At 38.7% G+C, this 27,873-nt stretch overlaps 2 protein-coding genes across 2 annotated transcripts in view; one reads left to right on the top strand and one right to left on the bottom strand.

The window, feature by feature from the left end:
• The window catches only part of Kmt2c (lysine methyltransferase 2C), a 226,539-nt gene that overhangs the window by 43,646 nt on the left and 155,020 nt on the right, over positions 1-27,873 (top strand). Inside the window, 1 exon segment of the mRNA XM_057788031.1 lies at positions 5,128-5,216. Within this exon segment, the coding sequence (XP_057644014.1) occupies positions 5,128-5,216 (89 nt within the window).
• LOC130886140 (small nuclear ribonucleoprotein F-like) lies at positions 1,091-1,481 on the bottom strand. Its single transcript, XM_057788040.1, has one exon. The coding sequence runs from the start codon at positions 1,403-1,405 to the stop codon at positions 1,145-1,147; it is 261 nt and encodes an 86-aa protein (XP_057644023.1). The 5' UTR covers positions 1,406-1,481; the 3' UTR covers positions 1,091-1,144.

Genomic DNA, 27,873 nt, shown 5'->3' with positions numbered 1-27,873 from the left:
TTACTCTAACTATTCTTATAGGAAAGGCAGGATAAAGGTTTAGTTCTTTTTCTTTCTTTGATTTCACCTAATTAAAAAAAAAGTGTGTTCATTAGCATTTCCCAGCAGTGATAGTTTTTCCTTCTTATTTTTTGTCTCCGTGTAGGAAAATATTGGAAGCACAAAAAAATGCTATGATTCCTTTTAAGGTATCACTGGCTAGTGAAAGTTCAATGCAGTGTGAAAGTGTCTGTACATGTAGGGAGCTTATAGCAGAACCACTGAGCTAAGACAGGTCAGAAAAGCATTATGGATTTGATCTGTACCTGTTTGATTGTTGAGGGGTAACTGGAGGAGGTAGAGGTTACTTTGCTGGCAGAGGGAGGAGCTTGGGTAAAAGCTGCACCAAGTGAGTGAGTTTGTAATAGAAGGAATAGAATTTGCCAACAGTTTAGCAAGCCTGGTAACAGTCAAGAGATGAGACTGCAGAGTCTCTGGTTTCTGATGCACCATAAATACTGGATCATTGCTGGGACTTCTCTCAGATATCCTGCTGTTTCCCAAAGTCAAGGTGATCCTGAGGCCAGCCATGACATCTGGGGGCAGGTTTCTTTAGAGCTCTATGCTGTAGCACACCTTCCTGCCTTTGATGTTGGTTTTTGATGTTGGTTTCCCCAAGGCTCTCCAGGCTCTCTGGGTTTTACCTTTGTGCTTGTAGCCTGCAGGCACTACCTACCTTCCTACCTGCTTCTTCATCCGCCAGCAGGACAAGCAGTGCAGGCTGCAGCCACTGGAGCTCCAAGCGGGAGGTGGGGGATCTGGTTTGTCAAGCCTAAACTGGCCCCATTCAGTGGTGACATCTGAGTCTTCATGCTCCAGCAGCTCAGAGATGGAGTAGATGTGGGGGACCAACTCAAAGTGCTGAATCTGGGCCCAGATGGCAGCAGAGTTCGTCAGCAAGGGATTTCTGCAGCCAGCTCTGGGCTCAACTTTTTTGTTTATTCATGATAAAGTCTAATCTTCCTATCCTGGGCCAAAGGTTACATGCATTCTAAGGACCTTTTTTTGTTATTTATTTATTTATTTATTTATTTATTTATTTATTGAAAAAACCCAAATCTTTATTGTATAGAAATACATATATATAAAAAAAACCTCAAAGATGCTATTCTCTCATTTCCCCATCTTCCTCCTCCTCTTCAACGCCTCGGATATAAAGGACATTATTACACCTTATTAGAACTTCACCCAGATGTCCAGACAAGGCACCATCTATGTATTCTTCTGTGTTTGCAAGCTGCATGTTCATGTAGCCATTGACAGAGACCAGGTAGCCCTTATATTCCATCCCCCACTTGAGTTTCACCATCACTGGTTTTCCTGTCAGTCCATTGAGAAAAGGCTTGGGATTGAGGGGTAAACTCATCGCGAACACCCGCGAGCGCTACACCCCGCTTGCCGTCGACCCCGCAGCTGCAAACCCCTCGTGCGTGACCGGAGCAGCCGCCACCGACCCGGAACGCGCATGCATGTGTTTCTGTGTGAAGGGTGTAACCAGAGTTACAGACAGTTGTGAACTGCCATGTGGATATTAGGAATTGAGTCTGGGTCCTCTGGAAGAGCAGCCAGTGCTCTTAAACATTAAGCTATTTCTCCAGCTCCTCTTATGACTTTTAATAAAAACAAATATCATTAAAGAATAATCATAACAATTTCTGTTTTTAATTTCTATAATATATTTCTAGTGTGCTAACACAAGCCTTCAATGCTAGAGACATGAAGTCTGGGTATATTAGTTTACTTTTGCTGTGAAGAGACACCATGACCAAGACAACTCTTATAAAAGAAAGCAACTATTTGGGAACTTGCTTACAGTTTCAGAGGCTTAGTCCATTATTATCATGGCAGGGAGCATGGTGGCGTGCATGGAGCCGGAGAAGTAGCTGCGAGCTACATCCTGATCTGCAGGCAGAGAGACTGAGACAGATTCATTGGCTACTACCTGGTGACACACCTCTTCCAACAAGGCCATACCTTCTAGTCCTTTCAAAGAATTTCACTCTCTGGTGACTAATCATTCAAATTATGAAACAGTGGCAGGGGGGAGGTCATTCATTTTTCTTTTCTGTTCTGTTTTCTTTTTCCTTTTCATATGTGTAGCCCAGGCTGATCTCAAACTTGTGTTCCTTCTGCCTGTGCCTCCTTCAGCAAATCCTACGGGTGCCACAATTGTCATTCTTATTTAAACCACATTTGCCATTACAGATTCCATTTCAGAGGGAAAATTACCTCTTTACTTATTTTGAAAATTGTAGAAGCTATATAATTTTAAAAACATATTTTCATGTGTTCCATCTAAAATGGGTGTTTGTATGTTTTGTAAGTCGTTTTGGAGGAAAAGGATCTTCCAGAGATGAATGGGGTGAAAGATGGAGCACTAGACATCATTTGTTTAAAAGGCCTTGAATGTTAAACTTCAGAGTTGAGTATTTCTTACTGTGCTGTAGATAATTTTAGGGATTTTTTTTTTCTCATTTTATTTACTCATTTAGAGTATTTGTTGGCACATAGGTACCACTGTACATGTGTGGAGGTCAGGTGGTTCTTTCCTTCTACCATGTGAGCAACTGAACTTAGGTCATCTTGTTTGGCAGTGATGACCCTTAGCCTCTGAGCCATTTGCCTGACTTTTTGTGGATGTTTTTGGCCATTGAAAAGTGCAGAATTGGTAAGATAGCTTGGAAGAGAGGCAGATATAGGTACTCCAAGCAAGAGAAGCCAAGTAGTGAAATGTTTCAGGTGATTGTACTAGGAATAGAATGGAAACATTTCTGTGTGAGATAATTGCATGCAAAAAACTGGCAAAATGTATTTTACTACTATAACGAGTTCAATAGGACCAATCAAATGTCATTTAAAGTTTTTTTAGCTCCAAATGTCAGGAGATCATTTCTTTAACCAGATCTTAAGATTCATGGTGCTGGCGGTGATGCCTTTAGTCCCAGCACTTGGGAGGCAGAGGCAGAGGCAGAGGCAGAGGCAGAGGCAGAGGCAGAGGCAGAGGCAGATGCATCTCTGTGAGTTTGAGGCCAGACTGGCCTACAGAGCTAGTTCCAGGACAGCTAGAGAAACCCTGTCTTGAAAAACCACCAAAATCAATCAATCAATCATGGAATGTCTAGTCCCACTTGGAATTTTTTTTTTTTAAAAAGCAATAGGATTTTATATTTCTTGATATTAAGAAAGTATGTGTGTGTGTGTGTGCATATACCATGTGTATATATATGTATGTATGTCTGTGTGTATATACCATGGGTAGCCAGCCACAGAGACCAGAAGAGTAGTACATCAGGTTGTATGGAGCTAGAGTTAACAGGCAGTTTTGAGATGCCTGATATGGGTGCTGGGAACTGAACTCAAGTCCTAGAAGAGCATGAAACACTCTTATCTGCTGAGCCATCTCGCCAGTCCACATCTCTAAATATTTTATGGTCTCTATCATAAAAATAGAGGGGGAAAGTAGAACTCTTGTATTTATTAGTATTTGCTGTAGATAGAGAAAGGAATAGAACCCTGCTCTCTAAACTGGTAACATTTTGAGCCAGCTGATTTCTTGGCAGGGGTCATTTTCTACATTATAGGGTGTTTTGTAGTACCACCTAGATCTTACTGGCTAAGAGCTGAAACAATAAATGATATTTCAGATATTTCCTGGGGGGACAGTCACTTCCACTATTGAGAACCACCATTGAATAAGGGCCACTAAATATGCCTCAAGAGAGTGCTCTGCATATAATCAAATTTTATACACACACACACACACACCATAAATGAACTGTCAGCTTTTGGTCGCGAATTATAAACAATAAAACTGTGTTGTCTGTTGCAGCTAATGAACAAGATGTCCATTGAGCAGCTCTTTCAGATTTCGCTTTAATTATTTTTCTGTTGGTTATTGTACCCAGTCAGGGCCTTGTACATGTTAGATAAGTTCTCTATCACTAAACTGAATGGCCTGTTCTAATCTTCTGTCCTAGATCATCATACTGATAATTGAGATTGGTAACATTCCTAACCCTGCTGATTTGTAGCTTGTATAGTTAGACCAGGCCTGACCTCAAACTCTTTTAGAGATCCAACTGAGGGCTTAAACTGGGGTTAAAGGTATGAACTAGCAGGCCTGGCCACTTACATAAACTGTTGTTTGTTTGTTTTGTTTTTCCTTTTAAATTTACTTAACCTTTTATTATAGTTGATTTAGTTCTGTGTTTCTATGTGTGCACGTACGTACACATGTATGAGTCATGGAGCACTTAATGGAGCCCAGAACAATTTGCAGGAGTTTGTTTACTCCTTTCACCATCTAGGTCCAGGTCCCAACTCAGGGTTGGAGACAAGCACCTTTACTCACCAAATCATCTTCTGGCCCAATTACTTGAGTTTTTAGTAAAATTTAAATTTCACTAAGTGTAGAATATAACTTTTTTTTTCTCTTTCTTTCCTTCTTTCTTTCTTTCTTTCTTTCTTTCTTTCTTTCTTTCTTTCTTTCTTTCTTTCTTTCTTTCTTTTTTAGCCTGAACTTTGTAAAGAGCTTGTTAGGAATTTAAAAGCCACTAATGGATACAGAAAAGGTCTTGGAAAGGTAGACCAAAGAGAGCAAAATCCTGAATCAGTACTTCCAAACTTAAGATATTTATTAACTTGGTTTTGTCCTCACATTTAGGCTTTAAGGATAAGATATTTTATATTTATTACATGATGCACTATTATGCTGGAGAAAGCTTAAATTTTATTTGTTATAATTTTCAAGTATGCTTTACATGTAAGTGTTTAAATGTGAGCCTTAAAAGGCAGAAGCAGGTGGATCTTTGTGAGTTCTTGTCCAGCCTGATCTGCAAGAGCTAGTTCAGGACAGGCACCAAAGCCACACAGAGAAACCCTGTCTCGAAAATCGATGAAAACAAAACAAACAAACAAACAAACAAAAAAGTTAACATTTATCGGGTGTGGTGGTGCCTACTACACATTTTAGTAATTAGGAAGATGAGACAGGACAATTAGATGTCAAAAGTCAACTAAACAAAAATTTTAGTATTTAATTTTATGTGTTATTGTTGTTATTATTATTATTTTCTTTTTTTGATGTAGGCCTCGAAGTAGAGGAAAATCTACAGTGGAAGATGAGGACAGCATGGATGGACTGGAGACAACAGAAGCAGAAAATATTGTGGAAACAGGTACTGGATCTTAATGAGAGTTTTGACAAAAGTACACAGTAATTTGTACTTGTTTATATACTGCCCATACCATTTGTATAGAAATGTTGTGTGTTAACATTTGTCTGTACACAAAACTTTTAAGTCTTCCATCTGTTTTGATCTCTATTGATAGAGTGAAAAAACAGGTCTCTTTCTTAGTTTTCCCCTTGAATCATTATTTAGTTTGAATCATTTTGTGTATATGAATGCCTTTTGTGAAAGCAAAACTCCAACTTTGAAAGAAACTCCTTTTATTCCTTTAGTGTGACAGGTCATAGTAGATTTCTGACTTGTGAACCATCAAGTATTCATTCAAAGCTTATTTTGTTAGTATGAATATGGAGGAAAAATGTTTCATTGCCAAGTGGTAGTATAAAGTTCTGGGTTAAACCACTAGTTTTTGCTGTACTCGACTTTACATACCTGCAAGAGTGGACAAGTAAGATACCAAAAATAATTTCCAAAATCTTAAGTTAGTAATTTAATAAGTTATGGGATTCATGGTATGAGTAGAAGATGTCTGCATGGGTTATTCTCTCTGGTAGTGTTTTCTCCACTAGGATAACATCTGGGCACTGTTATCATGATGGATATTACCTTGATGTTTATAGAATCTCACAAAGTTTCTTAGTGCTTCACTTTTCCCTAAAAATAGTATTTCTTTATATGTATGAGTTTTTGTCTACCTACCTACCTAAATACCTATCTACCTACCTACCTACGCATCTGTCTGTCTCTCTTTCTCCCTCCCTCCTTCCTCCCTCCCTCCCTCCCTCCCTCCCTCCCTCCCTCCCTCCCTCCCTCCCTCCCTCCCTTCCCGTGTGCATACAGGGTACCCAAGTAAGTCAGAAGCTGGATTCCCTGGAACTGGAATGAAAGGCAGTTGTGAGCTGCCTGTGTTTGCTTGGAATCAAACCTAGACCTTCTGGTAGAGCAACCAGTTCATAACCACAAAGCCATTTTTAAAGCCCCACTCTGTCTCTCTGTCTACCTCTCTATCTTGTGTATTTATGGACGTGTATGGTTAGAGGACAACTTGTGAAAGTTGTCCTTCCACTATATGGATTGTGGGAGTCAACTTGGCATCCAGACTTAACTCATTGAGCCATCTCTCATGAGCACTCGCTTTACCTTTTAGGATACTTTCTAGAAAATTATTTATTTTCTTTGAGACAGGGTTTCTCTGTGTAGTCTTGGCTTTCCTGGAACTAGCTCTGTAGACCAGGCTGGCCTCAAACTCAGAGATCTGCCTGCCTTTGCCTCCTGAGTGTTGAGATTAAAGCTGTGTCACCACCACTCAGCTCTTACGATTATTTCTTTTGATGTAAGTGTAGAGTTCTTGGAAATCCTTTGTATACTGTGTAGTCCCCCTTTCTTTCTGTTGGTGTTTTTTTGTTAAAGACAGGGTTTTTCTGTAGCTTCGGAGCCTATTCTGGAACCAGCTCTTGTAGACCAGGCTGGTCTCGAACTCAGAGAGATCCGCCTGCTTCTGCCTCCCGAGTGCTGGGATTAAAAGCATCCACCTTTGTTGTGTTTCTTTAGATAGAGTGACAAAGTGAAGATTGGGGATTCAGAATCTTCTCTCCTCCTTCCTTTATTTTTATTTTCAAGATAGGATTTCTCTGTGTACTTTTGGCTATCCTGAATCTTGTTCTGTTGACCAGGCTGGCCATGAACTCAGAGACCCACCTGCCTCTACCTCTGGAGTGCTGGGATTAAAGGCGTGTGCCATAATGTCCGGCTCGTTAAAAAAAATTTTTAAATGACATTTCAACATGATTATTTTATAAACAGTGTCATCCATTAATCTTCTTAATGTACCCATCAGTATTCTTTTTGGGTATTATCTTACTGAATGAAGATTTAGCACCATTTCTATTTTACTCTTTTTTTTTTCTCCTTGTAAGTTTGGATGCTCTGTTTAATACCTTGACTTTTTGACTTCCTGATTTTTTTTTTTTAAGTTTTCTTTTAGTTACACGTTCTTAGAGTTTTTATTCTTTATTATTCTAGTGGGGTGGGGGGAGGAATTTCACACCCTTCATTAAGTGTGTTCTCCTGCTTGTTTCTCTGTCCACATACTTTGTTTCTAATCCTGTGTCTTAAGTACTTTCTCAGAATGCTGCAGAACTCATTGCTCTTTGGAAAGAATATTTTTGAGGTCCATCTTTAATCTTTCCTGCCCCTAGATAGAAATTCAGCAACTTTCTGGGTTCTTCGATGCTTTTTCAGCTAAGGAAAATAGTATTACGGGAAGAGGAACCCGTAGGTAAGCATGCATATCACATTTGTTTCAGTTGAGACATAATTATGTTGGTCTTTGTCTTGTTTGTTTAGTAAGACATTACTATCAGAAGAGATAGTATATACATATTTATAAATGTGAGTTGATACCCATTGAAGCTTACCTCTAAATAGTTATTAGCAAGCTGGCTTGCTTATTTACTTTTTTGAGACAGGTGTGTCTCGCTAGTTGTCCTGAAACTCTGTGTAGCCTCAAACTCAGGGATCCACCTGCCCCTGTCTCTTGAGTCCTGGGATTAAAGTTATGTGTTACCATGCCTGGAAGAAATTAGTTTTCCCACACATCTGCATCTATTATCCCTTCCTCCTTCCTATGTGCTTTTCCCAAGCTCTGGTAACCATGATTCTCTTGTTTGTTGTTTGTTTTTTGAGATGTTTAGCTTCTGTGAGACTCTTAGCTTCTGTATTAAAATGAGATGTAGTGTTTGTCTTTCTGTTTTTGACTTTAGGGTATATAAATTCATATAGTATTATCCATTTCCACATTTCTGTAGATGGAATAATTCTTCCCCCCTGAGACATGGTCTAGCTCTGTAGTACAGATTAGCTTAAAATCACTATAAAGCCAAGGGTGGCCTCAAACTTGTGATCCTGTTGGTTTCCCATCTTGAGATCTGGGTACAGCCATGCATAGTATCATGCCTGGCTAATTTAATTTTATTGAAAAAAGGTTTTATTTTATGTGTACAGGTGCTTTTTTTGTGTCTGTGTGCATGTTTGGGTACCAGTGCAGTACCTGTGGAGTCCAAAGAGAGTATTGGATTTCCTGGAATTGGAGTTAGAGATGGTTGTGACATGTTGTATAGGTGTTAGGAACTGAACCTAAGTCTTCTACAAGAGCAGCCTGTTCTTTTTTTTTTTTTTTTTTTTTTTGGTTTTTCAAGACAGGGTTTCTCTGTGGCTTTGGAGCCTGTCCTGGAACTAGCTCTGTAGACCAGGCTGGTCTCGAACTCAGAGATCCGCCTGACTCTGCCTCCCGAGTGCTGGGATTAAAGGCGTGCGCCACCATCGCCCGGCTCAGCCTGTTCTTTTAACCACTGAAATGTCTCTCTAGCCTCTTATTTTTATTCTTAATTGTATAATATGTACACTTTTTTTGTTTGTTTTTTTGTTTTATTGAGACAGGGTTTCTCTGTAGCTTTTGGTGCCTGTCCCAGAACTAGCTCTTTTTTTTATTAATTAATTAATTTATTTATTAAAGATTTCTGCCTCCTCCCCACCACCACCTCCCATTTCCCTCCCCCTCCCCCAATCAACTCCCCCTCCCTCATCAGCCCGAAGAGCAATCAGGGTTCCCTGCCCCGTGGGAAGTCCAAGGACCACCCACCTCCATCCAGGTCTAGTAAGGTGAGCATCCAAACTGCCTAGGCTCCCACAAAGCCAGTACGTGCAGTAGGATCAAAAACCCACTGCAATTGTTCTTGAGTTCTCAGTAGTCCTCATTGTCCGCTATGTTCAGCGAGTCCAGTTTTATCCCATGCTTTTTCAGACCCAGGCCAGCTGGCCTTGGTGAGTTCCCGATAGAACATCCCCAATGTCTCAGTGTGTGGGTGCACCCCTTGCGGTCCTGAGTTTCTTGTTCGTGCTCTCTTTCCTTCTGCTCCTGATTTGGACCTTGAGATTTCAGTCCGGTGCTCCAATGTGGGTCTCTGTCTCCTTTCATCACCTGATGAAGTTTAATATTCAGGAGGATGCCTATATGTTTTTCTTTGGGTTCACCTTCTTATTTAGCTTCTCTAGGATCACGAATTATAGGCTCAATGCCCTTCAATGGAAGAATGGATGAAGAAAGTATGGAATATATACATATTAGAGTACTACTCAGCAGTAAAAAACAATGACTTCATGAATTTTGCATGCAAATGGACGGAAATAGAAAACACTATTCTGAGTGAGGTAAGCCAGACCCAAAAAGAGGAACATGGGATGTACTCACTCATATTTGGTTTCTAGCCTTAAATAAAGGACATTGAGCCTATAATTCGTGATCCTATAGAACTAGCTCTTGTAGACCAGGCTGACCTCGAACTCCCAGAGATCCGCCCTATGTACACATTTTTCATCCGTTCATTTATTGACTCTGGCTGATTTTTGTTTGGCTGTTGTGAATATTATTAACATACCAATATAGATACCTTTTCTATGTACTGATTTCATTTGGATATATACCCAATAGGGGGATTGCTGGGTTATATAGTTGGTCTATTTATAATTAGGTTGGTTCATGTATTTATGTTTGGGATGTAGGATTTTGCTAGGCAACTCTTAAAGGGGTCAGGTGATTTTTGGTGTCTCCTCCCAAGTATTGGAACTATAGGCACATGGCACCCCCCCCCCTTCTTATTTTGGTTTTTTGATACAGGGTTTCTCTGTGTAGTTTTGGTTGACCTGGAACTCAGAGAGATCAGAGATCTGCCTGAATCTGCCTCCTCAATGCTGGGATTAAAGGCATGCATCACCACCACCTGGCCATTGGCTTCCCCTCCCCTCTGCTCTCCTCCCCTCCCCCTTCCCAGAACATTCCATAACTGAACTAGTTTTTAGAAAGATTTATTTATTTTTACTTTATATGTGTGAGTGTTTTGCCTGCATGTATGTAAGTGCACCTTGTACATGCTTGGTGTCCCCGGAGGTCAAAAGGTGTTGGATTCCCTGGAATTGGAGTAAAAGTTGGTTGTAAGCCTCCCTGTGGGTGCTGAGTATTAATTCCTAGTCCCCTGAAGAGCACCAGTGTTCTTAATGGCTGAGCCATTTTTCCATTTCATAACTGAGCTAATTTTCATTCTCACCATTAGTGTATGAGATGAGGCCAGTCCTTTATCTTACCAGTAATCATTTTTGTCTTTATTATTATTTTTTTAAAATAATTACTTGAAGGAGGATGAGATGACTTCTTGTGGTTTTGGTTTTCATTTCTGTGATATTTTCTTAGATGCTCTTTGTACCTCATACCTCACCCTCTTCTTTCTCTGCTTTTGAGTTGAGTTCCTTACATACGCTGGAAGTTTGTCACTTGTTTGTTAGTGATTAATTTGTATGTTCCTTTCCATTCTTCAGGTTGTTTGTTCTGTTGATTATTTCCTTTGCTGGACAGATGTTTGAAGTGTTAGTCTAATTATTCTTTATCAATAAAAATTCAGGCATCAGATATCGGGGTAAGAATCTGAAGAATTAGAGAAGTAGAGAAGCCATCAGTCCCCTCCAGCCTTTCTCCAAAAGGGGCCGAATTCTCTCTCCACTCTGTCTTACTACTTCCTGTTCTGTCTACAGCCCTCTAAACCTCTGTGGTTAATTGTGGCTAGTGGCTAGCTTTGCCCCCTGACTCTAAGCAAGCTTTATTTGTCAGAACACGATTAAAATATCACGCAACAGTGCTTCTTTGTTTGAAATCTTATTTTTCAATTTTTGTTTTAGTTGCCTGTGTTTTTTTTTTTTTTGAGGGGGGGGTCATGTCTAAGAATGTCTTTATGCTATGGATAGTTATTGAAATTCTTCTACACTTATCATAACTTAAAAATTTTGGATTTTATTTGAAGGCTTTGACCCAACTGTACATATCTAAAATCAGGGAACTATTTACTTTTCTTTCTTCATTGTATAACCACTTGGTTTAGCACTGCCACTCCCTCCCTGCCTCGTGTGTGTGTGTGTGTGTGTGTGTGTGTGTGTGTGTGTATCGAGGAACTTGTGTTTGTAGCTAATTCTCTCCTAGAATTTAAGGTATTAGTTGTATCCATCTCAAGCTTTAAATTACAGTTTGTGTGTCATAACATTATATTTATGCTTTATATATTTTAAAGTCAGGTATTATAATGCTTCTAGCTATTCCCCCCTCCAAGTTTCAGGATTATTTTGGTTCTGAAGATATCCATCCATCCATCCATCCATCCATCCATCCATCCATCCATCCATCCATCCATCCATTTATCCATGCAGGGTCTCATAATATAACCTTGTCTAGCTTGGAGCTCACTATGTAGACCAGACTGGGTCAAATTTGTAGAGGTACACCTGACTCTGGCTTCAGATTAATAGGATGCACCACCATGTCTGACCTTTCCTTATTATTTTATGATTAACTTTTCTAATTTCTTTTTTTTTCTTTTTCTTTTTTTTTTTTTTTTTTTTTTTTTGGGTTTTTCGAGACAGGGTTTCACTGTAGCTTTGGCGCCTGTCCTGGAACTTGTAGATCAGGCTGACCTCGAACTCACAGAGATCCGCCTGCCTCTGCCTCCCGAGTGCTGGGATTAAAGGCGTGTGCCACCATCGCCTGGCCTTTTCTGATTTCTTGAAGAATATCATTGGCATTTTGATTGAAAATTACAGTGAATGTGTAGATCATTTGAGCTATGTAGACTTTTTTTTTAAATTGGGAATATATTTTTTTATACAATAAATTCTAATTTGATTTTCTCTCCCCATATTTCTCCCAGCTCCTCTGTGTCTCCCTAGGAAACAAACAGGCTTCTAAGAAATAATAAAATAAAACAAAATACAATTCGATAAAACAAAAACAACAAATCAGAATAGGACAAACCCACCAAAGAAGAAAAAGCACAAGAAATTAATATAGACATGGAAGACAAGCACGTTCGCACACATAGGAATCCCAAAAATAGAAAACTGGAAACCATAATATACATAAAAAGGACCTGTAATGGTCTGAGTGGTTTTTTTTTTTTGTTTGTTTGTTTTGTTTTGTTTTTTTTGTTTTGTTTTTTTTTTAATTAAAAGACAGGGGCTCATTATGTAGCTCTGGCTGTGCTGGAATTTACTATATAGACCAGGCTGGCCTCAAAGTCACGGAGATCCTTCTACTTCAGCCTCCCAAGTGCTGGGATAAAAGATGTGCTTCACTTTACCCAGCTAAGGATCTATAATGTTTAAAAAACAACAAAAGCCCTGATATGTATAATATTAATTTATTAATAATATATATTCATTCATTAATATTATTTATTTATTAGGAAAGTCCTATTAGGTTTCCATAAAACCCCTCAAAGGCCTTTAGTTTTAGCTATCCTCCCTGTATTCCTTTCTTCTTCTCTTTCCCCTGCGTCTCCTCATCTGATCCTCCCATCCCAATCTCCCCCATCCATTCATAACTAAGTAGTCTATTTCCTCATCCTTTGGAGACCCAACACACCCCCTACCTTCCCACTCTCATTAGTCCCTTAGACTCTATCTAGCCCCTCTGGGTATGCAGATTGCAGTTGGCTTATCAATGATTTAACAGCTAGCATCCACATATAAGTGAATGCATTGTCCTTCTGGGGCTGAGTTACCCCACTCAGAGTGATTCCTACCTCCCCATTAACTTACCTGCAATTTCATGAATACATTTTTTTTTCTTCAAAACAACCGAGTAATACTCCATTGTGTAAATGTAGTGTATTTTCTTTATCCGTTCATCTGTTGATGGACATCTGGCTTGTTTCCAATTTTTGTCTATTACTAATAGAGCAGTAGTGAACATGGTTGATCACGTGTCACTGTAGTAGGATATAGCTGTATCTTCAGGTAGATCGATTCCCATCTTCCCTAGGAACCGCCATATTGATTTCCATAGTTTCTGTATAAGATTGCATTTCATCAGCAATGGAGGAGTGTTGCCCTTACTTTTCTTATTTTAGCCATTCTGACTGGTTTAAGATAAAATCTCAAAGTAGTTTTGATATGTGTTTCCTTGATAGCTAAGAATATTGATTATTTCTTTAAGTGTTTCTCTTTTGAAAATTCTGTCTAGATCTGTACTCCATTTTTAAAATTGGGTTACTTATTTTCATTTATTCTATTCTTTTGTATTCCTTATGTATTTTGGATATTAGCCCTCTGTCAGATATGTAATTGATAAAAAAATCTTTCCCCATTCTGTAGCCTGTCACTTTGTCTGAATGACAGTGACCTTTGCCATTGAGAAGCTTTTCAGATTCATGAGGTCCTGTTTATTAATTCTTGTTCTTAATGCCTGCGTTATTAGTGTTGTAGTAAGAAAGCCTTTTCCTGTACCAATGAGTTCAAGGCTATTCCCACTTTCTTTTCTGTCAGATTCAATGTATCTGTATGTTGAAATCTTTGATCCATCTAGTGTTGAATTTTGTGCAGGGTGACAAGTATGCATCTATTTGCATTCTTCTGCATGCAGTCATCTAGTTTGACCAGCACCATTTGTTAAAAATGCTTTTTTCCAGTGCATATTTCTGGCTTCTTTATCAAAAATCAGGTGTCCATAGGTGCACACTTACTTCACTTCACATGTCTATTTTTATGCTGTTTTTTATTACTCTTAGCCCTGTAGTATAGTATGAGATCAGGCATGGTGATATCTTCTGCAGTTCTTTTATTACTCAGGAGTGTTATAACTATCCTGTTTCTTCCTTCCTTCCTTCCTTCCTTCCTTCCTTCCTTCCTTCCTTCCTTCCTTCTTTCTTTCTTTCTTTCTTTCTTTCTTTTTGTGTATGTTTCCATTTGAAATTGAAAATTGTAGTTTCAAGTTCTGTGATGAATTGTGTTGGATTTTGATGGGGACTACTTTCGGTAGGATGGCCATTTTTCCTATATTAATCTTACCTATCCATGAGCCTTGACAGATCTTTCCATCTTCTGATGTTGTCTTCAATTTCAATTTCTTTCTTCAGTATCTTAAAGTTTTTTTTTTTTTTTTTATCATAGATGTCTTTTATTTGCTTGATTAGAGTTACCCCAAGATATTTCATATTATTTGTGGCTGTTGTGAAGGGTGATGTTTCCCTGGTTTTTATTATTTCGGTCTGATTGTCATTTGAATATAGGAAGGCAACTGATTTTTATGTGTGTGTGTGTGTGTGTGTGTGTGTGTGTGTGTGTTAGTTTTATATCCAGTTACTTTGCTGAAAGTGTTTATCAGGTGTAGGGAGTACCCTGGTTGAACTTTTAGGAATGGGCGCGCGCGCGCGCACACACACACACACACACACACACACACCCCACTCACTCACACTCTTCATCTGCAAATAAAAATATTTTGACTTCTTCTCTTCATATTTGTATCCTTTTGATCTCCCTCAGTTTTCTTACTATTCTAGCTAAGACTTCAAGTACTGTATTCAGTAGGTATGGAGAGAGTGGATAACCATGTCTTGTGAATATGCTTTGAATTTCTCTCCATTTAGGTTGATGTTGACTGTGGACTTGCTGTGAATTGCCTGTTGAGATATTTCCCTGTATCCCTCATCTCTTCGGTGTTTTTGTCATGAAGGGCTGTTGGATTTTGTCAAAGGCCCTTTCTGCATCTAATGAGGTTTTTGTCTTTCTGTCTGTTTATTGGTGGATTGCATATATTGATTTGCATATGTTCCTGCATCTCTGGGATGAAACCTATTTCATCATGGTATATGATCTTTTTGGTGTGTTCTTGGATTCAGTTTGCAAGTATTTCATTGAGAATTTTCATCTATGTTTATAAAGGAAATTTATTTAAAATTGTCTTTCTTTGTTGAATTTTTATGTGGCTTAGGTTATCAGTAACTGTCCTTGTAAAACGAATTGGGCCGTGTTCTTTTTGTTTCATTTATGTGGAATACTTTGAGGAGTTTTGGGATTGAAATACTGAAAGAAGTCTGCCAAAAGTCATCTGGCCCTGGGCTTTTTTTTGGTTAATCGACTTAATTACTGCTTATGTTTCATTAGGAATTTTATAGGTCTGTTTAAACTGCTTAACCTGATTTTCATTCTAATTTGGTAGGTGATATATACTGAGAAAAATTATCTATTTCTTTTAGGTTTTCCAGTTTGGAGTACAGGTCTTTAAACTATGTTCTTGTGATTCTCTGTATTTCGTTGGTGTTCCTTGTTATGCCCACTCTTTCACCTCTAATGTTGTTAATATAGATCTTCTCTCTCCACCTTTTAGTTAGCTTGGATAAGGGCTTGTTAATCTTACAAAGAACCAACTCTGTTTTCTTGATTCCTTATATTGGTTTTTGTTTGTTTGTTTGTTTTTAGTTTATTGATTCAGTCTTGGGTTTGATTATTTCTTACCATCTACTCCTTTTTGGTGTTATTTCTTCTTTGTTCTCGATCTTTCAAGTATTGCTATTTACTAATATGAGATGTCTGTCTATCCTCTTTTTTAATGTAGGCACGTAATTGTGTTCCATAAATTGGGGCATGTTGTATTTTGTTTTCATTTAATTCTAGAAAGCTTTAACTTTTTAATCTGTCCTGTCCCATTTTTCATTAATTAATGAGTTGTTCAGTTTCCATGAGTTTGTAAGCTTTCTCTCATTGACACCCAGCTTTAATATGTGGTAGTCAGACAGGATGCTACGTGTGATTTCAGATTGGTTTGTTTGTTACTTAATTTTTAAAAATCTGTTGAGAAGCCAGCCGACGGTGGTCCACTCTAATCCCAGCACTTGGGAGGCAGAGGCAGGCAGATCTGAGTTTGAGACCAGCCTGGTCTACAAGAGCTAGTTCCAGGACAGGCTCCAAAGCCACAGAGAAACCCTGTCTCAAAAACTACCCCCTCCAAAAAAAAAAAAAAAACTGTTGAGACTTGCTCTTGCTTTGTGTCCAAGTATGTGGTCAGTTTTGGAGAAAGTTCCATGAGGTATTGAGAAGGTATATATTCCTTTGTGTTTGGATGAAAAGTTCTGCAAATACTTGTTAGGTCCATTTTGTTTCTAATGTTTATTAGCTTCAGCATTTCTTTGTTTAGTTTTTGTGATCTGTCTATTGGTGAGAGTGGGGTATTGAAGTCACCCATTATCATTCTGTGAGGCTCAATATGTGATTTAAGCAGTAGTGCCTTAGTGTTTGGTACATAAATTCTAAGAATCGCAATATCAGCCCAGCAGTCATGGTGCACACCTCTAATACCAGCACTTGGGAGGCAGAGGCAGGCGGATCTCTGTGCATTTGAGGCCAGTCTGGCCAGAACGAGTATTAGGAGAGCCAGAGCTGTTACACAGAGAAATCCTGCTGTATAGGGATTGGGTGGGGATGGGGAAGAATTGCAATATTCTCTAGGTGGGTTAAAGGCGTGTGCCACCTTGCCCAGCTTTGAGCTTTATATTGATGTTTTTTTGGGAGGGTGATATTGACCTGTACCTGTTGTGCTTTGTATGCTAATGCTTCTCTGTATTTTTTTTTTTTTTTAAATCAAGGCAGTTGAGATCTGACAGAAAGAAATTAGAAGAATTCTTCCTCTTTAGGATTTATAAATAATTTAAAAAGAATTTATATTAGTTTTATTTTAAAAGTTTGTTTCTAGGCTTTTTCTTGATAGAAAAGTCTTTATGATAAACATTTATCTCTTACTATTGGTCTGCTGAGACATTGTTAGGTTCAATTTTAGTAGACTGTGTGTTCAGTTTGTCATGAAGTTGTTCATAGTCCCTAGTGATCATTTTTGTTTCTGGTGTCAGTTATATAACGTATCTCTTTTCTTTTGTCATCTATTCCTTTCACATATCTTTTTTTGGGATAGATTTTAGATTCTAGCTATGTATACCAATCTAGCCTTATACTGAACCTTTGCCCCAGCTGTATATTATGCCTGTCAGCAGTGACAACATTCCTACCCCCTCCCTCCCTCCAATGTATTATTTTATGCTCTGATGGCTTGGTTTCTTTCCTTCTACCTTGGGGTTGATTTGGTATGCTCACTTCTATTAATAGGAGTTGCTACATTAGTTTATTTTCTTAATTTGATTGCCGATGGTGAGGCACTGACTGCTACAGACTTCTAGTTCTTTTGCTGAACCCACTTGATTTTTCCTTATTGTTTTTAAATTTTCAATGAAAATTTAAATTCCTCTCGTTTTCTTCAAGAGCATGTTACAAATTTGCATATAATTTTACAATTTCTGGTTTCTTTCTTGTTCAAGCTTTACTCCACTGTAATCAAAGACGATGCATGATATACCTTTAATTTTTTTTTTCTGTCTTCTGAGGCTTGTTTTCAGGTATGGTCTGTCTTAGAGACTGTTCTATGCACTGCTGGGATGAATGTGTATTTTAAAGGTATTGGACGATATAATGTGTAGATGTCTTTTAGGTTCATTTTGTTCTAATAATATAATTTGACTTTGATGTTTCTTTTTTTAAAAGTGGTGATTGTGTGTGTGTTGGTGTCTGTCTGTGTATATGTGCACATATGCCACAAGTGTAAGGATGCCTGCAGAGTCTTTTGAGAGTGGGCTAGATCTCCTGGAGCTTGAGCTGTCTTACTGGTGGCTGTGAGCCAGCTGTTGTGGGTGCTGGAAACTGAGGCATTTCTCCAGGTCCCACCTCCCCTTTAAAAAGTTTACATGTTTTTATTTTTTTGCAATTTATTTTTATTTTATGTGTAGGGGTGTTTTACTTGCATGTATGTGTGTATCTGGTGTCTAGGGATGCCAGAAAGAGGGCTTTGGATCCTCTAGAGCTGGCATTATTGACAGTTGTGAGCTCCCATGTACTTTCTGGGAATTGAACTTGGATCCTCTAGAAAAACAGTCAGTGCTGTTAACTGCCAAGTCATCTCTTCAGCCCCTCCAGCCTCCTTTAATATTTCTTTGTTAATTTTTGTTGTTATTGTTGCGGATTCTGTTTAGTCCTATGCTTGGAATGGTCTCTTCTTTTACCTCTAATTATTGCTTTATATAATTGTTTCAGAGTTGTATATATTTTAACAATTGTTTCCTTTGTTGAATTGATTCACTTTTCATTATGTAATGACTTTTTCTTTTTGACAATAGTGTATTTTATCTAAGTATTATTAGTGCCTTCTCTTGTTTTCTAATTATTTGATAATGTCTTATTTGGTCCCTTCACTTTCATACCTGGTTCTTAATTTATGAAGTATATTTTTGTGTATTTGGTTTTCACTTTTTTGGGGGAGCGGAGAAGGGTCTATTTAGGTAGTCTATACCTTTTCATCAGGGGAATTTGTTTTTGTAATCATGGTCATTATTGACAAGAAAAAGCATATTACTGTAACTCTTAGTTTTTCTACTTTGTAAAAATACTTTGTCTCTGTCTTAGTCTTTTTTTAAAAAAATATTTATTATGTATACAATATTCTGTCTGTGTGTATGCCTGCTGGCCAGAAGAGGGCACCAGACCTCATTACAGATGGTTGTGAGCCACCATGTGGTTGCTGGGAATTGAACTTAGGACCTTTGGAAGAGCAGGCAATGCTCTTAACCTCTGAGCCATCTCTCCAGCCCTCCCCCCACCCCCTACCCCTGTCTTAGTCTTTCATCAATATTTGTGGCTTTTAGAAGATTATTCTGTGTATATATTATGTTTGTGAATATTGGTTTATATCTATCTACTATTGTTGCTGCTGCTGTTTTGTGTGCTTCAACTCCATTTGTTTACTTCTTACTTTTTACTCTTTTCCCCTGGTTTTTCAAGACAAGGTTTCTCTGTGTAGCAACCCTGGTTGTCCTTTGGACCATTGTCAGATCCTTTATTTGTTTATTTATTTATTGGTGTTTATGAGACAGGGTCTCTCTCTGTGTAGCTCTGGCTGTCCTGGAACTTGCTCTGTAGACCAGAGATCCACCTACTTCGCCTCCTAAGTGCTGGGATTAAGGGCATGTGCCACCACCTCTCTGCTTTTTTATTTTATTTATTTATTTATTTATTATTATTATTATTATTATTTTTTTTTCCCCGAGACAGGGTTTCTCCGTAGCTTTTTGGTTCCTGTCCTGGAACTAGTTCTTGTAGACCAGGCTGGCCTCGAACTCACAGAGATTCACCTGCCTCTGCCTCCCGTGCTTTTTTATTTTTTATGTCAGCTTCTCTCCTTCCACAATGTGGTTCCCAGGGATAACCCTTGGTGGCAAGTGCCTTTATTCACAAACCATCTTTCTGGTCCTGAAATGGCGTGCGTGTGTGCGTGTGTGCGTGCATGTGTGTGTGTGTGTCTATTTTCTGTGAGAAGGTCTTATTCCATAGCCCAGGCTGGCCTGGAACTGCTCTTGTCTCAAACTCAAGGCAGTTCTTCTGCCTTAGCCTTCTTTGACTTGTCATTATAGTTGTTATCTACAATGCACAACTCGGTGGCTCATTCTGTCAATAAATTTTCTACTGCCTGGTCCTACTATAGTTTATAATTCACCCACTGGAGGACTTAATTGATTATTTCAAAGGTTCAGCATATATAGCTACAATCGTTTAGGTTTTTTTTTTTTTTTTTTTTTTGTGTGTGTGTGTGTAGTCATATCTTAAACTCATTTGGGTAAATGTTAAGCAGCATAAATGTTGGATTATATGATCAGAATTATTTTGTAAATGCCCGTACGCTGTCACGTTTCTGTACCATTTTGCATACTTATTAACAATGTAATTGTGCTGTGGAGAGACTCTATGACCATGGCAACTCTTATAAACGAAACATTTGTGGTTATAGTTTATAGTTTAGAGGTTCAGTCCATCACCGTGGGAGGCATGTCAGCATGCAAGCAGGCATGCTGGTGTTGAAGAAATAGTGAGTGTCCTACATCTTGAAGGCAACAGGAAGTCAACCGAGTGTCACACTAAGTAAAGCTTGAGAAAAAGTACTCAAAGTCGGCCCGCACATTGACACGCTGACAACAGAAGGTGTGGTCCAGATTAAAGGTATGCCCTCCAACCTCAAGGTCTGGATTAAGGGTCTGAGTCATCCAGCCTCCTCCAACAAGACCACATTTTCTTCAGCAAGGCCACACATCCTAGTAGTGCCACTCGCAGTGAGTTTATGGGGAACAAATACATTCAAATTACCACAATAATGTCAGCATAAAATATCATTCTTTGTTTATATTTACATGTGTTTTTATGTTCAAAGTATATTTATTCTTAGCATTTTATAAATGGCTCATGGTTTTATTATTTTTTATTTTTTTAAAATTTTCATTAAGATTTATTATTTTATGTATATTAGTGCTTTATCTGCATGCACTTTAATGCCAGATGAGACATTAGATCGCACTTTAGATGGTTGTGAGCCACCATGTAGATGCTGAAACCTGAACTCAGGTCCTCTGGAAGAGTAGTCAGTGCTCTTAACCACTGAGCCGTCTCTCCAACCTCCATGTTTTTACTTTTTTAAAAGATTTTTTTTATGTTTGTTGTTCCTACCTGCATGCCTGCATGCCAGAAGAGGGAACCAGATCTAATTATAGTTGGTTGTGTGGTTGTGAGCCACCATGTGGTACCTAGGAATTGAACTCAACACCTCAGTTTTCTCCCTAGCCCCCACGTTTTTTAATCTTTTAGATAACCTGTCTTCTTTTCTTTTTTGAGACATGGTTTCTGGGTATAACAGTCTTGGCTCTTCTGGAACTCACTATGTAGACCAGACTGGCCTCAAATTCACTGACATCCGCCTGTCTCTGCTTCCTTCCTGCCTCTGCTTCCCATATGCTGGGATTAAAGGTATAAGCCACCACCACCTGGCTGACAACCTCTCTTCTAATTTGTACATTTACACCATTCATGATCAAAATGATTATTCTTGCCAGGTAGTGGTGGTACATTCATTTAATCCCAGCACTCAAGAGGCAGAGGCAGGCAAAGCTCTGTGACTTTGAGGTCAGCCCGGTCAATTGAAATAGAGTAAATTCCAGGAAAGCTAGGGCTGTTACACAGAGAAGCCTTGTCTCAAAAACCAAACCAAAACAAAGTGGTTCTATTTTGATTTTATTTTATTTTTAATCATATGTTTGTGTCTCTGTGTGAGTATGTACTTGTTACAACAGAGGCATCAGATCCCTCCTTGGAGCTATAGTTAGGTTGTTGGTTGTGGGCCACCCAATGTTGGTGCTGCTAAACTCAGTCCTATGCAAGAATTCGGATTCTCTTATTTTTTATTTTATTTTAATTCTCATATTTATAACAGTGATTCGTTGGTAAGATGTCCCAATAACGTTAACAAAATTCATGTGCTATGGTTAGAGTATGCCTGCAGTGAAGAAGTGTACAAACACAACCCAGCCTGTGTAGCTTAATTTTGTGACTTGATTCTTTTATGTGTATTTGGGAGGCATGTATTTATAAGGGTGTTTGTGTGTGTGCATGCACATGTGTGAGCACACAACAGTGCTTGTGGAGACCTAAGGTCAGCACCAAATGTCTTCTTCAATTGCCCACCACCTTACTTTTAAAGGAATTTCTCAAAAACGTATTTATTTATTTATTTATTTATTTTTTTTTTAGCAAAGCTGAAGGCAATCATTTGGCTGTGTTGATAGTATTTCTAGGGATCCACATGTAACTGAGTGTATAGATGGTGTGCTTCTGTACCTGGCTTTTTCTGTCGGTGCCAGGCATCTGAACTCTTGCTAACTGAGCCATATCCTATGTGGCTGTTTTTTAAAAAGGGGGAAGAATTTCAGAGAACTGTTAGTGAATTTTTTATTTATCCTTACAGCTTTAGCTGGGATTCTAATCATTAGCCGCACTAGTACTTTCTCGTTTAACCCCCATCATACTATGTGCGTACCTGCCTCTGCCTCCAGAGTACTGACATTAAAGGCATACCCCACTGTGCCCGTCTCGCTCGCTCCCTCCCTCCCTCCCATTTATTTATTTTTAAAGATTTATTTATTTATTAGGTATATAGTGTTCTGTCTGCATGTATGCCTACATAGTAGAAAAAGGCATTAGATCTCATTATTGATGGTTGAGAGCTGCCACGTGGTTGCTGGGAATTGAACTTAGGACCTCTGCAAGAGCATCCCGTGACTTCTGAGCCAGTTTATTTTTAATTACGTTTTTGTGCCATCTGTGTTTGAGTATGTGAACATGAGTGCATTTGCCAGCAGATGTCAGAGGCATTGGATCCCCAGATTTTACAGGTGATTCTAATGAGGTTCTTTAGAACACAATTCAGGTCTCCTGCAAGAGTGGTATATACACTTTGAACCTCTGAGCAGTCTCTCTCTCCAGTCATGTTCCCTCTCCCGTTCGTTTTTAAAGATAGGGTCTCATGTAGTTCAGGATATGTTTAAGTTCATCTTTCCTCCCAAGTGTTAGGATTATAGACTTGGCTGGTTTAGTATGGTGGTAAGGACTAAATACAAAGCTTTATGTATGCTAGGCAAATGCTATACTAACTAACCAAGCTACATTCCCAGCTCAAGTGTGCATACTTCTATTGTGTCAGTTCCTGTTCTTGCTACCATTTTCTGTTTCTGAGGGAAATCTATGAAGATTAGGTATCCTGAGTCTATTGTATTAACTCTACTTAATTAAATACAGTGTATTGTATGTATTGGTTGCCCAGAATTTTGTTATAAATTGTTGGTCCAAAGAAATGCAATATTAACTTCCTAGCATAAAGGCAGGGGATAATGAATGTATTTTTTTTTCTATTTTGTCTTTATATCCTAAACTATTTTACAAAATAATTTGTGGTCGTATATCAAGAGCCATGGTTGCAATTTAATGGTTGAGTGTCTGTTAGTATACATAAGGAAGATAGCCTGTCGGTGAGACGGGCGAGACAATACATAGATCCTTTTGTGTGAATCCGTGTAACCAGAATGACATCGGTATACTCATATTTAATTACAGCTTCATGCTTAATTAAGTGCTCTCTGAATGATTATTTTATACTAGGAGGAATTATCTACTTTAATTTGGAATTTGGGAACAAACCAAAGTTCGGTAACTTGGCTTGGCCATATTGGGAGTCCATGTCTGAGTTAAAGATGTCTATTGTGAATGATTAGATTTAAAGCCACTATTCATTTAACTTCCCTTTGGGTTAAACTCTTCAAGGTTAAGTAAGAGCTGTAAATGTGTTAAAGGATTAAAAGAAGTAATGTATAATTACATAAAGTTAGAGGTCAGCTATATTTTTTCTTCATATTCCCCAAATGCAGGTCATATAACCCAGTGATGTTTAACGAAGTGCAGGTACTTAAGTTCTTACTTAAACTTCCTTAATAGGGATTAGGTTCTTCCATAGTCTAGTTACATGGCACATGTGCCACCTAGTGGCTAGAGAATTAACCAGTTGGTGATGGATAAAGCATTTACCTGCTTTCTCCTCTTCCTTCTCTTCACCTTTCTGGTATGATCATTTTGTGACCAAGTGAAACTGACTATGTTTGTTTAGGTCAGGTTTAAAGTTGGGAGGTGTCCAGTTTCATTCCTGTTGATGTGATAAAATACCCTGACAAAGAGATCTTATTTGACTTGCCATGTTACAGTCTGTTGTTTTGCTGAATTCAAGGAGCTGGTCACTTCAAATCCATAGCCAAGAGCAAAGAGAGAATACGTCCATGATTGCTTGTTTTCAGCTTTCTTCTTTGTTTGGAAAAACATTTTTTATTAATAATTTGGAATATTTGCATGTACATAAATACATTTATTCATTTATTTTTATATGTGTATGGGTATTTTGTCTACATGTATGTCTGTGTACCACATACATGCCTGGTGCCCACAGAAGTCAGAAGAGAATGTTGGATCCCTAGAATTGGAGTTCTAGGTGGTTGTGAGTTACCATGTTTTGCTACAGTAAACTCTCTTGACCACTGAACCATCTCTCTAGAACCCCAGTTATTTTTCTTCTCTCTGGGGAATGTTACTACTTAAAATGGACAAGTCTTCCTGTGTCAATTAACAATTAAGACAACCCCCCACCTACATGGCCACAGGCTAATTTGGTGTAGTTAATTCCTCATTAAGACTGTTTCCAGATGATGGCTGTATCAAATTGATAAATAAAACTAACCATCAGAGGTGGTGACTGTACCCATGGCAACAACTCTGTCTAGGAGGTGATGGTATGCACAGGAGGTTGGTGGCCAGTGCCTTACTCTATTGATCTCTACGTTGGTGTGTTTTTCTTTTACTGGCTATCTCTGGCTGTGTTAGAACGTCTGATGCAGACCAAGCTAGCCTTGAACTCAAAGAGATCCATCTGCCTTTGCCTCCTGAGTGCTTCAAGTAGAGGTGTGTACTACCACTCATCCCCTCTTTTTTATTTTTGAGTCAGGTTCTCACTATGTAGTTTTTCTTCTTCTTTTTCTTTTTTTCTCTCTCTCAGATTGGTTTAATAAAGAGCTGAATGGCCACTAGTAGGAGAAGTTAGGTGGAATTTTGGAGTTGTGAAAGAAAGCAAATTGAATTAACTATGACAGTAAGCAAGAAACATTCTTCCATGGTCTCTACTTCACTTCCCGGCTCTAGAATCCTGAGCTGACAAACCCCAATAAAGAACTGTCATCAATGCCTGTGAGCCAAACATTCCATTAACACTACAATTTTGGTCATAGTCTTTTATTTTTTGGGGGAGGGTTCTTTTTTTTATTTTTACTTAAAAATTTCCACCTCTTCCCCTTCCCCCCTCCAGTTCAAAGAGCAGTCAGGGTTCCCTGCCCCGTGGGAAGGAACAAAATCATATGATCATTTCTTTAGATGCTGAAAAAGCATTTGACAAAATTCAACACCCCTTTATGATAAAGGTCTTGGAGAGATTAGGGATACAAGGTTCATTCCTAAATATAATAAAAGCAATATACAGCAAGCCGACAGCTAACATTAAATTAAATGGAGAGAAACTCAAAGCCATCCCACTAAAATCAGGAACAAGACAAGGCTGTCCACTCTCTCCATACCTCTTCAATATAGTGCTTGAAGTTTTAGCAATAGCAATAAGACAGCATAAGGAGATCGAGGGGATTCGAATCAGAAAGGAAGAAGTCAAACTTTCGTTATTTGCAGACGATATGATAGTGTACATAAGCGACCCCCAAAACTCTACCAAAGAACTCCTACAGCTGATAAACACCTTTAGTAATGTGGCAAGATACAAGATCAACTCCAAAAAAATCAGTTGCCCTCCTATACACAAAGGATAAAGAAGCAGAGAGGGAAATCAGAGAAGCATCACCTTTCACGATAGTCACAAATAGCATAAAGTATCTTAGGGGGTAACTCTAGCCAAGGAAGTGAAAGATCTATTTGACAAGAACTTTAAATCTAGCCGGGCGGTGGTGGCGCACGCCTTTAATCCCAGCACTCGGGAGGCAGAGGCAGGCGGATCTCTGTAAGTTCGAGGCCAGCCTGGTCTACAAAGGGAGTTCCAGGAAAGGCTCCAAAGCTACAGAGAAACCCTGTCTCAAAAAAAAAAAAAAAAAAAAAAAAAAAACAACTTTAAATCTTTGAAGAAAGAAATTGAAGAGGACACCAGAAAATGGAAGGATCTCCCTTGCTCTTGGATTGGGAGGATCAACATAGTAAAAATGGCAATTTTACCAAAAGCAATCTATAGATTCAATGCAATTCCCATCAAAATCCCAACAAAATTCTTCACAAACCTCGAGAGAACAACAACAAAAAACCCAGGATAGCCAAAACAATTCTATATAATAAAGGTACTTCTGGAGGTATTACCATCCCTGACTTCAAACTCTGTTACAGAGCTACAGTAATGAAAACAGCTTGGTATTGGCACAAAAACAGAGATGTTGACCAATGGAATTGAATAGAAGACCCGGATTTTAACCCACAAACCTATGAACACCTGATTCGACAAAGGAGCTAAAAGTATGTGTACAATGGAGGAAGAAAGAAAACATCTTCAACAAATGGTGCTGGCATAACTGGATGTCAACCTGTAAAAGAATGAAAATAGATCCATATCTATCACCATGCACAAAACTCAAGTCCAAATGGATTAAAGACCTCAATATCAATTTGAACACACTGAACCTGATAGAAGAGAAAGTGGGAAGTACTCTACAACACATGGGCACAGGAGACCACTTCCTACGTATAACCCCAGTAGCACAGACAATAAGGACAACATTGAATAAATGGGACCTCCTAAAACTGAGAAGCTTTTGTAAAGCAAAGGACACTGTTATTAAGACACTCGGGAGGCAGAGGCAGGCGGATCTCAGTGAGTTCGAGACCAGCCTGGTCTACAAGAGCTAGTTCCAGGACAGGCTCCAAAACCACAGAGAAACCCCTGTCTCGAAAAACCAAAAAAAAAAAAAAAAAAAAAAAAAAAAGGCAACCTACTGACTGGGAGGAAATCTTCACCAACCCGCAACAGACAAAGGTCTGCTTTCCAAAATATATAAAGAACTCTAGAAACTAGACCTTAAAATGCTAATTAACCCAATTAAAAAATGGGGCACTGAACTGAACAGAGAATTCTCAACAGAAGAAGTTCAAATGGCCAAAAGACACTTAGGTCATGCTCAACTTCCTTAGCGATCAGGGAAATGCAAATCAAGACAACTTTAAGATACCATCTTAACCTGTCAGAATGGCTAAAATCAAAACCGCCAATGATAGCCTTTGCTGGAGAGGATGTGGAATAAGGGGAACACTCATCCATTGCTGGTGGGAATGCAAACTTGTGCAACCACTTTGGAAATCAGTGTGGCAGTTTCTCAGAAAAATTCGAGATCAACCTACCCCAGCAATACTACTCTTGGGAATATACCCAAGAGATGCTCTATCATACCACAAAAGTATTTGTTTAACTATGTTCATAGCAGCATTCTTTGTAATAGCCAGAACCTGGAAACAACCTAGATGCCCCTCAATGGAAGAATGGATAAAGAAAGTATGGAATATGTACGCATTAGAGTATTACTCAGCGGTAAAAAAACAATGACATCCTGATTCCATTTCTTAAAAGCTAAGTAAATCCACCCACTGGGGTACATGCACATCATGTTTACAGCTTCTGAAGTACAGTTCCAGTGTTTATGTGCACACCCTTCCTCTCAGCCTTACCCCTTGTTACTTACTATGAAGAACAGTAAACTAAGTGCATCCCCAAATTTTTGGCGCATGAATGAGTAGAAATGAAGTCTTTCCATAAAGTCATTTTATAAATGTCGTTGTCTAGTACTTTACATATTATACACAGACAGAGAGTTGCTAGCAGGATGAGATTTCTTTCTCTTTTATTGGGAAAGCTGAAGAGAGCAGCATCATAAAGAAGTAACATCTGACTTCTTGGTATCTCCCTAAGGCTGTAGGCCCTGTACTTAACTGTTTGCTTTCTAAGTTACTACTTCAGGTTCTAGTCATGGCAGAGATTGATTTAACATAAAAAGGATCAGCTGCTTTCATTTTAAAATTCCATTGTTAGTGTTTCATGGTCAGATAAACAAGCCACTTAGTTTTATTTTTTTCTTATGCTAGCTAGTTTCCTGTTCCTGAGATTAATGTCTGTGTTAACTTGAGTGTGAATCGCACTGCTGTGAGAGAAACTTCAAATACACAGCGTTGGTTATATAAAACTCAATTTGTCTTATGTAGTATGAAAATTTTCTTTTTCCCTACCCCCTTTCTATCGCCCCCACCTTCTCTCGCCCCTCTTTTCTGTCCCTCCCACTCTCCC

The sequence above is a fragment of the Chionomys nivalis genome, chromosome 1, assembly GCF_950005125.1.
Source record: "Chionomys nivalis chromosome 1, mChiNiv1.1, whole genome shotgun sequence".
Lineage (NCBI taxonomy): Eukaryota > Metazoa > Chordata > Mammalia > Rodentia > Cricetidae > Chionomys > Chionomys nivalis.
The sequence above is the reverse complement of the archived record's forward strand: the minus strand, read 5'-3'. Positions and strand labels throughout refer to the sequence as shown.